Source organism: Gavialis gangeticus, unplaced genomic scaffold (genome assembly GCF_001723915.1).
Source record: "Gavialis gangeticus isolate Ggan-Ray unplaced genomic scaffold, GavGan_comp1, whole genome shotgun sequence".
NCBI classification, from domain to species: Eukaryota; Metazoa; Chordata; order Crocodylia; family Gavialidae; genus Gavialis; species Gavialis gangeticus.
Genome location: NW_017728973.1, coordinates 5,953,788 through 5,965,098, shown reverse-complemented (window position 1 = coordinate 5,965,098; position 11,311 = coordinate 5,953,788). Strand labels below are relative to the sequence as shown.

Below are 11,311 nucleotides of genomic sequence, written 5' to 3'. Positions count from 1 at the left end.
TCAGTTTAGTCTGATACTGCATTCAACCAGGTTTATCTCAAACTGGTTTCAGCCATTTTCAAACTGATTTGTGTGCACTGAACATCTGTTCTGTTACAGGTTTCTGATCACTTAAACCAGTTTATGTGTAGTGTCTGTCCTTAGCCTTGAAGTCCAGTGTCTTTATTCTGTTTCTCCCCTCACTTCCCTTAGGAGTTTTTAAAGCTCTTTTTCTGTTTGCTCTTTCCATTTGAAACATCAGGTAAGTTGGTTCTTCCTTGCTTTTGATGAAACAAGCTCACAATGAAAGAGGCAGGGTAGAACAGTCTAACAAAAAATAGTTCTCCAAAATGTTAATTTACTACTGAAGATGAAACACATTAATAAAATGGCCCTGAACCCCTTCTACCCTCGGCTCTGAATGTTTGCACTCTTCGTCAGTTTTTAAGTTACTACAGCATCTTATTGCCATAATACAACAGACTTCTAGGCAAGCGGAACCTCCTTTGGCCCTCAAGAAAGAAACTTGCTAGGCTGACTTTGTACAAAGCACCTAAAAAGACACAGCCCAAGTTTTCTTCTTCCTTGTCAGGTCAGCTTTAGAACACATCCTGTCTGGACTACTGTAATTTCCTCTCTTGTGGCCTTTCTGAATCCCTACTCTATAAACATCGGGAAGTAGAGAATACTGGGGCCAGACTATTCTCTCATTTCAGGAAGCAAAACCCCATTACCTGAATTTCCTAACTATTTCTAATTCAAAATTGCCTTCATGGGCTTTTTTACCTCAAATTACTGAGTCATTTTATCCTTTAACTCTTACCTTAAAATTTTATCAGACTGAGGCTATATACTCCAAAACTTAGTGTTCATTTCTATAAAAAAAACTACTGTATGAATCTGTGGTACACAGCTATTATTAAGAGTCAGCAGTAACAGAGTCAGTGGCTGGTAAAGCACTATAACCTACTATCTTCTGGGAAGATTTTTGGTTGGAGGACATCTCACCTTTATTTCTTGTTATTATTTTCCTCCCATCTTTACATGCAAAGTTGTAATGGTTCAAACACTTCAGCTACATCATCTTATATTTGGAATTTATATTTGGAAATTCTTTTCATTGACCTCTTCTTACTATGTTTATGTAGCAGAGACCTTTCCACTTCTCAAGAATAAAAGATCTCATTCTGGGGCTTGAGGTTCTTAAAATAATCAGGTTTCCAGAGAGGTCTATGATTTGCAGATTAGATCTTTGGATTTGTTAACATTTTCAATATATTTCTCTACTGCAAAATAGGAAAAATGATAAAAATACAAGATTTTTGCCCAAACTTAGCAGCTTCTTTTCTTGATAGGGATTCTGGAACAAGTCCCTTAAAAAAGGGGGGGCAGAGGGATGAAGGGGTGCTTCTAGACTGGTCCTTTCTTTGCTTTGCTAGAAACCTTACATATGTTGATGGTACAGAAAACATCTGCATCCTACTGTGACACAATGGTGCATTTCAAAGAGCCATTAGAGGGTTACACCTCTTACCTGAACACACTCTTCCAAGTCCATTTTTTCAAGCTCGTGACAATTCTGTAAGTATACACAAGATCAAGTTAAATACAAAGCCCAAACAGTAAATGTAAAATTACTTGACTAAATGTTCTTTCCAAATCTGAGAAGATAAGTTAAAATGCCTTTAACTTATCTTCTCCTTTAATTTACAGAGAAAAAGAGGGTTGATTCAATATCACTTGTAAACAGAATAAACAGATGCAAGTATCTGCTGACTCCTAAATGCAATTCATTTTATTAAGAAGATAAGCATCACCTCTTAGAGTAAGAGTCAAATGACTAAAGTGTTGAAAAGTTAAGGGGAAATATCTGATTTAGATATCCACTTAACCCTCTTGTTTCCATTCAAAGTGCTCCAGGTACAAGAGAAAGCAACACTTACCCTAGCCAGTGTGGTAAAGCCCACATCTGTTAGCTGAGAACATCTTGCAACTTCTAATATTCTGTACAGAAAGAATTAAAAAATGCTATAATCACAGAAATAATTTTGCTTTGTTAAAAATCTTGTATCCACCCAGGGAAAAAAAGTGACTAAATTTTATCTAAGAGGAGTATTTCCAAGTCTACACACCAGTAGACACATAGGTCCTCTTCTACCTCATTTTCTGAGTTCATCATCAAGCAGTGAATGATACTAAACAGCATTTCCTGATACCCTAATAGACAAGGCACATAATGATAAAGCATTTAAACCCTCATGGCATTAAAATTTTCTAGAAAGCAAGATGCTCACTTCTAGGGCAGCATGACTGCCCAAATAAAAAAACTGCAGAAGTACAAGTTTTTAATTTTTAGTGCTACAATACATTATCCCCAGTCTTAAAAAACTAAGGTGGAACTTTCCTAAATGCTATATATTTTGTTTCACAGCACTTTATCCAAAAGATCAACAGAATATAATATTACTACGTAAGTCTATTAGATGTAACAGTATGTTTTAAACTTTCCTTCTTCAAAGCTGTTTTCCATACACATGCAGTTTACACACATGTACCCAATGTACCCATAATCCTTTAATTTTGGCCTTATTATAGACAATCCATTTCTATTCTGGAGGTCACTTATTTTATTCAACATATAGGAAGATCCCCAGCTGTAACAGATGCTAGATAATTCTTGCCTTTTCTTTCTCTACCATGTCATTTTCTGAATTACAGCTAATCTTTATGGAGCTGCTTGCCCTAATAAATTATAGATTTAAAAAAAAAATCTGCAAGGATGGCACTGAAAACCTGTTCTCTCTCAATCTGACAGTGAAAATTAGTGCAAACTCCACCTTTGCTTCACTTGCTCTAAAATTATCCTTTTGACATGTTAACTAGCTCTTGAGAGAGAAAACTACGGAGTTGCAAACTTCTATTTCCAGTACCTAGTACAAACCATTCTGGCCTAATTTCAGTTGTTTTAACCAAGTGTATGCTTATACATAATGACTGAAAAAGGATATTGTTTCTAATTCTATATAAGGCTCCCTGCAGTATGCAACTCTGCTGCACTGAGGTTTCTTGCCATTCTTCTGTTCATACAGGATTACATTCTACAGAACCAAAAGTTAGGACACAGCTAAAACCTCCCTACACTGAATAGCTGAGGAGGTTTCTAAATTGGACTAGGCATTCAGTCATCTGGAGTCAAAACCAGTAAGAGTGTTACAATACCAAGGCCACTAATACCTTCACCCCATTTGCATCAAGACACTGAAGCTTGCATGACTCAACCAAAAACTTACCTAAGCCGTGGACAGTTTTGCCCCAGGGCATTCAAGATGGCATCTGTAATGTTAGAACAGCCTGAGGCACACAAGGATTGCAACTTGTGGCATCCTCTGCATATTGTAATGAGACCATCATCTGTTATTTGCTACAAGAAAAACACACCACCACAACCCTTAATAACGATGGTAGAGATGCAACACATTGCATATTTTGCCATCTGAGACAGGCAAAGGGACATTCAGCTTGAACCAAGCTAGAATACTATCAACCAAAAAAAATCCTAACATTTTTACTCAAACATTTGAAACAGCAGAAACCCTTCAGAAATGGCATGCACATATTCTATTTTATATGCATGCAAGTGTTTTAGGAACTAGGATGTGTGTATTTTCTGGAGTAGGGCACTATGGGATGCCCTAGCTAACAGGGCAGAACTGCCTCCTAATTTCGATAGCAATCCTTTTCAAAACTGCTTCTTGGCCATCAGTTGTATTAGAAAATTAAAGGTTACACCAGCCACCATGCAATACATATTTTAGCTGCACAGTTTACATTTGCAAACCATTTTTTTAAAACCTCATTTTATGTCTTGGTGCTCAAAACATAACTTTTGATACCCACTGCATGCTTTTTTTTGGACCTGACCCCACCCACTTTTTGCAGCACTCTTTCACTGCTGTCATGGCACCTTTTGGGAATCACTATGCCAGACAAAGGTTTGAATCCCAGACTAGGGCTAATTTAGCTATGGTTCAAGGGAGTCGCATCCCAGGGCAAAGAAGATGCAACAGCGGGTCCTGTCTGTAACTCCACAAACCAGTTTGGGATGGCAATGCTTGAGGGAGAATCTCTCATCTAATGATGAGTGACATGTTGGCTGGTAGCAGAAGAGTTAATGGCATTCTGGACCTCAATTTGGTCGTGCCAGCCAGAGGATAGATGTATGGGATAAAGACAAATGTACACAGTGGAAAAAAGAAAATGAGAGAAGACACATTAGGGGAGAACAGGTTGTAACAGGATCCAGGCTAAGCCTATGACTGAATTTCATGGCTTGATCAAATTTGATTCCAATGCAGAAAAGTACTAGAGAATGGCATTAACTCTTTCAAGAATAATATACAATGCAGACTGGAGAGACAACACTGGAATGAGATGAAAGGAAAATACCACACTACAGGATTTCATACTATGGTGATCAAGAATGTCTTTTCTTTTTCACCTTTACTCCAGAAGCATATTCCAGATTCTAGACAGAGGCCTACTCCTCCCTAGCATATCTCCTCTAACCATTTCCTCATAGGCACCCAATGTCAACACAGAAAATTATAGCTGGCCACAGCTTCTAGACAGTTTTGCAGAGAGAACTTCAACATATAACTACTTCTCAAGTATGCAAACGACTAAAACAAAGTTCTGAAGTTCCGCAAGGTTCTGCTAACTTTGGTGGAAAGGGAGAGGACACCCCTACCACTGTTTCCATGTCAGAAAGCTGAAAAAACTCTGCCCAGTTCAACCTTTTTTGGCTTAAATGTACATTTTTGGCAATGTTAATGGTTCGTTCAAAAACCTTTTTCCTTAGGGCAAATGCATTTCTTGATCCAATTTAAGCCAGTGTAAAATTTGGATGCAATACCAAATATTCCAGCTCAATGGAAAGAATTTTTCCAGCTAGTCTTGCAAATGAGCTTAAAAGGCCTTTGGGCAGGGCAAAGACAGACAAAATGATGCTGCCAAGCCAAATGCTAACAAGGCTATTTTGGGGGCTCATACAACTACATCAAATGCAACCAAAAAGCTATTTTTGTAAGCTATTTTTATATGCTTAAAAAGTTGCCATTCCCAGTCTGCTTGCATAACCGAGACTTTAAGAGCTATGTTTAACTTGTTTCTATTCAGATATGCCATCTACACATACATTACATGTAACCTGGGAATCACAATCAAAGCTTACTTACTAAGCAAGTTTGTAGGTTTAAAGTCACCAGTTCAGGACAGTGTGCACCAATGTATTTGAGTGCTTCGTCTTCCAGCTAGAAAGGAAAGTAATATTTAGAGACTGAAGCAATTTGTTATATTTGAAGTGGGCTTGAAAGAAAAAGGTGTAAACAGATATAAATTGGATTTGTGCTGGTGGCAAAAAGCACCACACAGCTCACAAACATGTACCATGGCAGTAAACAAGTGGTATTTTCCTCCTGTTCTAGATCTCCAACACAGATCAACCTGGAAGAATAGCTTATTGATTTAAATGAACTGTGAACTGATCAAAAGTAACTGACTACCAACAAACCAAGAGATACAATTAGAATACAATTTACTGAAATAAGAAGATGATAATTAAAGCTTCCTAGGGCTCCTCTGAAAGTCAACAAAGTGAATGCCATTTTCACATCTTCAAGTCACTTCTGAAGCTTTCTTAAGAATGTCTTTTTCCAAAGTAAAGCCAGCCACAAAAGGTATCCCAATTGCCTTTAACTGCTAAAAAAATGCTGCTATTCTTATATCCAGGAGAACAGATGGCAAATAATTGATAACAAGGCTGTATTCCTATCAATATTTTTCAGAGTTCCATAAATAACCAGAAGCTCAAGCTGTTTTTTCGGTGATCTGAATTCTGAAAATAGGCTCAGATTGTTAAACCTCTTACCCAGTCATCTTCTTCTACAGTCATGTATATGTTTCACAGGCTATTAAAAAATCTCATAACATAAGCTTAAAAAACTATTGGCTATAGACCAAATATTTGGACTTATTTTGCACACAGTGGTTTGACATACTAAAACTTTTACAGCTTTCTACCTGCACATACAACAGGACTAACTATTGAAGTTTACATGTTCATGAGAGGGAAAATGGAATTAGGAGACCTCTTTCTGAGGAACAACCCTCCTCTGCCAAGTTTCAACATTCAGGCAAAAGAGAACCAAGTACATCAAAGAAGATGGACTGCAGGATTAAACTCCTAAGTGTTAACTACTGAAGATTCCCTAGAGCCACAAATCTGAAATACAGCAGGGTTACTTGTTCAAGCTAGAGAAACAGAGATCCACATAATTTACTGCAAAGTCACTGTTTTAGTCTTTTAAGTTTTATCTGCTAGTGTGCTAAAGTGGCCATGACACTTCTTTTGGTTTTGTTTTTTTAAACAGAGATGGGAAATCAGTTCTTTGGCAAAATTCCTCTTGCCTTTACAGTTGAGCAAGCTGAATTGCTAGTTTTCAGCCTGTCTACCAACCTCTCAGCGTAAATGCTGTGGCTAAAAAAGAAATCCCTATGCTTACAACATACTGAGATCTGTGTAGATATTACACCAGTTTCCAAAGCATCAGTTTCACTCAGTCAGGGGCTTGCCTGTCTGTAAAGGATGATTGTGCATTCAAGTCCCACACCACAACTTGGAACTCTAAGGCAGAGGTGCTCAACCTCTGGCTTGCAGGCCAGATTTGGTCCCTGAAGCCATGTCACCTGGCCCATGAGTCTCCCCACAGGTCTGAAAGTGTTGTGGCAGGGGAGCGGTGGCAGCAAACCCTGGGGTCCATCTGAGCATACAGGGGTTGGGTGAAGCCATGCAGGGCCCAATCTGGCCCATGGATTGGCCTTATGCCACACATCTGATCCATGGGACCAAAAGATTGAGCACCACTATTCTAAGGCTAAAAAATAAATCAATATTAAAGGAAACATTACACTATTTGATGGTATTGTTCTTTGGATGATATTGGTCTCTTTGGCCCTTTCTGGCTTTCCAGGGTTAGGTTCATATCCTCAGCGTGAGACTCTAATGCTCAATGAGATGTCAGCTACTGTCAAATTCTCAAGTGTTAGGGGGGTGCCTAAATAAAGTCACAGTATTAGCCATATTTAACACATCAAGCTCTTATATATGTAATACATGAAAAATGCTATGCGAATTTCATTCTCGATTGAGGGGTAGGTACTTTCACAGCCCAATGAGGTTAAAAGAAAATTAAATCAAAACAACAAAAGGTATGTAATAGAAGAGTAACATATTTCAGCCTTAAAAGCTAATTCACAGTTTAAAATCATATGTATTAGGGTTGGAGACCCATCTATGTTGAGTGTCTTCATAACATGTTACTCTATATTGGTCTGGAAACAGTCTAGAGAAATGATATGACATATGGAAATGATAACTCTGTCTGTCTAGCTGCAGGAAAAAAAACCTTTGAAAAGAGTCATTTACAGTCCAGTTTTACTTTGGCAGGCTGGAAGAGTCCACTTTGCAAGGAGATGGAATTGGATCATGTGGTGCCAGATGCAACTACAGCTGAGCTTTCTATTACTGTCTGAGCCTTGAAAAGGGTCAATTCCATCCAGAGACTTAACCAAGTTATCTTCCCTTTTTAAAAAATCCACATGCACATGATTTTGCCCATTATGTCCCCTGAAGAAAAAAAAAAGTAATTCTGCCAATAGACCACACAAATAAAATCTATGTTCAGCTACTCATGCCGAGTTCAAAGCTATTTAAGCTTCAGGGAAGCGCTCACTCTAACTGGTATCTAACTGAAATTATTCAAGATCTAGTATTTTTTGGAAAAACAAAATCCACAATATTTCAGCAATCAGAAACTCAGGGTTTTACTTAGTTGAATGGACATGGTCTCTGTAAGGACATACCTGTGTGCAGCCTTTCAGGAACAAGGCTTTCAATCCCCCACATCCTCTCACAAGAGCCTGGATCCCATCCTTCGTCACTTGGTCACACCAAGAGATATTCAGCTGTTCTAGCAGTGGGCATCCCTCACTTGGGAGGTGAAAGAAAAGAAAAAAAAGTGATTGAAAACTTGAAAGAATCCTGCTTTAAGCCACAGCATAGGAAACTTCCCCTTCAGTCCAAGTGAGCACAGGAGGTAACACCCACACCCAACACCGATACAGCCACTTGCTTATTAAACAGTCTCCAGTTAAGAAAAAAGAGCTCTCCACCAGTAGGATCAGACACCAATGAGACATTATTGTAGCTCTTGGGGAAAAGAAGATTGATCTATGGTATCCGAAGTGGGGATCCAGGCAAACAACTGTTAAATAAAATTTAAAGGGCTTAGTGTCTGACACACTGCTTCAGATTTGCCAGATACAGCTTTGCATTTGCAGAGTTGCTACAACAGGAGTAGGCAATTATTTTGGCTGGAGGGCCACTTAATGAGCTTTGGAGACCTGTTGAGGGCCACATCCATCTCTCTCTCTTCTCTTCTGTCTCTCTGTTGCTCTCGTTTTCTTCTCTCCCTTTCTCCCCCTCCCTCCAGAACCCAGCCAAAGCTGTAAGTTTGCCAGGAGCCCTGATGCTCAGCTATTGATCCAGGTGGGGGCTTCTGCCAGATCAGGCAAATGTCAGTGTTAGCTGTGGGCACAGCCACCAGGTTTCAGAACCTTGATGCGGAACCTCCGGCAGTGACAGCTGCTGCTGCTGCCTGCCCAGTGTGGAGAAGCTTCTGCCTGGGTTCACAGCTGAGTGTTGGGGCTCCTGGAGAATTACAGCTTTGGCTGCATTCTAGATGAAGGGAAAGAGAGACAGACAGACATACACACATACAGACATAAACACGCCCATACACAGATGCGTGCACACAGAGATGCGCACACAGAGAGAGAAACACACACACACACGGAGAGAGAGAGAGATGTTGTTGCCCACCTGGCATGGCAGAAAATCCTGCCTGGGTCCACAGCTAAGGCTGCCAGCAGGTTCTGGGTTGGGGCTATGGGCAGCAGTTCCTGTTGCACCAGGTGGGTGGTAGCATCAGCTGTGGATGCCACCAGCAGGTTCTGCATCTGGGCTCCTGAACCTGCCAGTGGTGTCCACAATGGCTGCAGTGGAAGCCCTGCCTGGGTCCACAGCTGATGCCATCAGGTCACGGGTTGATGCTGCTAGGTGGAAGCAGTCCCACCTGCCCACCCAGCAGCCAGAGCCACTGGCCACCCACAGACCAGATCCAATGAGTTGGCGGTCATCCACCTGTGGGCTGGATTGAAGCTGTTGGTGGGTCAGATTTGACCTATAGGCTGTACTTTGCACAACCATGCACTACAATGAACAACATTTATAAATCTGATGTGCAGTCAGGTAAACAGACCTGTACATTTTAGCATTTAGCTTTGCAAGTAATCGCAGGTGTAAAGCTGATCCTACAAAACTAGTGATCAGGTTAAAATACTTCTATATATGCATTCAGGCTTAAAGTGCTTAAACCCAACTGCAAAATGATCTCCCTTGTTTGCTCTTCCAATTCTGTGCTTTTCCTTAAACACCTTGATACATCCTTTTCATATTTTATTTGTGTTCGAGAAGACTTTCTTTACTTTTATCCTTTTCAGATAGATTCATTTGTTTAAAATTCAACTTCATCAAGCTTATTTTTAACCTCTCAACCTCCAACCTCTATTATTATCTTCAGTGTTCTTTTGCCTCTCCTCCTCTGTCCCAGTCTCTTCCCACTGTTGTCTGCCTTTCCCTTCCATTTCTAGACTGCTTGGCAATTATATTTAGTAGGCTTAAGTGGTTGCATATCATTTAAGCAGTTTTAAAAGACAATCAATCATGTGCCAATGTTCACTTCATAACTACAGGATACCTGGTATACATGCAACACTAATGGTACAATTCAGACATCAGTTTGACTGAAAGATCTTTAACAAGGTATGCTAACGTAAAGAAAGATTACATCTACACCTGTTCCTACTCAACAGGGCAACCTCTTTAATATAATCTAATTATTTTACTGCTACTAATCATTAGCAGGATGGATGCAAACAAAACTGGGAGCATCTTCAATTTAGTTCCTTTCTACCTCTGTGAACCACAAAGCATTACGCAGCAAAGCACTCATATCTTATGCCTAAGTTTCTGATCACAGCTCCTATCAATCCATGTCAGTCTTTGGCAGAGAATTCAGATATTGGAGATGCAGTGGGGCAAGCTATATATAATCAACTGGTGCATAGGATGCACATGCATTCAGTTCCTACCTCAGTGCTTTTAGAGACAAGTTGGTTATGGAAGTGCAGGAAGCCAAATCAAGGTGCCTGAGTTTAGAGCAGAACTTACTGAGGCTGGTACAGGTACTGAAAGATAATAAAAACCAAACACATGAGATAAATGTGTCACAGAATCATAGAAATTATCAGAGAAGTATGCTTTTCATATAGTCATGCAATATTATTCCATCATATCACTATATGCACAAGAGAACAGCAGGCCCTCACTTAAAGAAGGAAGACAAATACAATCAGGACAGAGATAAAGTAAAGGAATCTGTAAGTAGTTAGCAAACAGGTAGGAAAATGGAAGAACTTTCCTTCACATTTCCACTCATTTCAGTTTATGTAAAAGCGTTCATTTGCATCAAAATGGAAAGGGCCATTTCACAGGGCATTTCTAGTACCTGTTATCAAAATAACCTACATCACACCAAAGATTGAGGCCCTCTTCCTTATTTTTTCATCCTGCTGCTCAGGATTATTGTTTTTAACATTTGGGCATGGACAGATGAACAAGAGAGCGGGGAGGGAGTACCTCATCACTTGAAAGCACACATCAGCTGATATATTGCATCCATCTGCTGCTACCCTGCAATATTAAGTGGAGTTAAACTGCAATGACTTACCCCAAATAAATACAGGAGATACTTTTTTGCAGATTAGCTGCCACTTACCAGGAGATACAGTGGACAACTTAACCACTTACAGTGGATTCAGCTGAGCTGTGCTAAGCCCCTTCCTTTTCAATCAGCATAACTGTTATGCCTGTCCACACCCTCAGATGACCAAGCTAAAAACAAGAGCTATATGCTGGCAGCTGTCTCGTGTAAATGAAGCACATTTTAGCCACCTAGTTGATGCAAGCGGCAGTGATCTTGCCTGTCTGAAGATTCATTTCCAAGGGAACAACAACAAAATACGGCTTTCTGAAGTGCTCAGTGTGTAGGCAACTACACACTAAGAAAACCAGCTGCCTCTTGCAAAGGCTTCCAAAGAATTATTCAGCTAGCACAGCGTGGGCTTGTACACTTTGTGTACAAGATTCACAATT

The 11,311-nt window shown here is 39.9% G+C and overlaps 1 protein-coding gene across 2 annotated transcripts in view; it reads right to left on the bottom strand.

The window, feature by feature from the left end:
* FBXL20 (F-box and leucine rich repeat protein 20) overlaps positions 1–11,311 on the bottom strand; it is an 81,764-nt gene that overhangs the window by 13,173 nt on the left and 57,280 nt on the right. For both annotated transcript variants that reach the window (XM_019507371.1, XM_019507376.1), the window contains 6 exons: positions 10,249–10,344; positions 7,900–8,026; positions 5,214–5,288; positions 3,270–3,400; positions 1,923–1,983; positions 1,514–1,558 (listed from right to left, as the gene is read on the bottom strand). In XM_019507371.1, the coding sequence (XP_019362916.1) occupies positions 1,514–1,558; positions 1,923–1,983; positions 3,270–3,400; positions 5,214–5,288; positions 7,900–8,026; positions 10,249–10,344 (535 nt within the window). The remainder of the gene's footprint in view (positions 1–1,513; positions 1,559–1,922; positions 1,984–3,269; positions 3,401–5,213; positions 5,289–7,899; positions 8,027–10,248; positions 10,345–11,311) is intronic.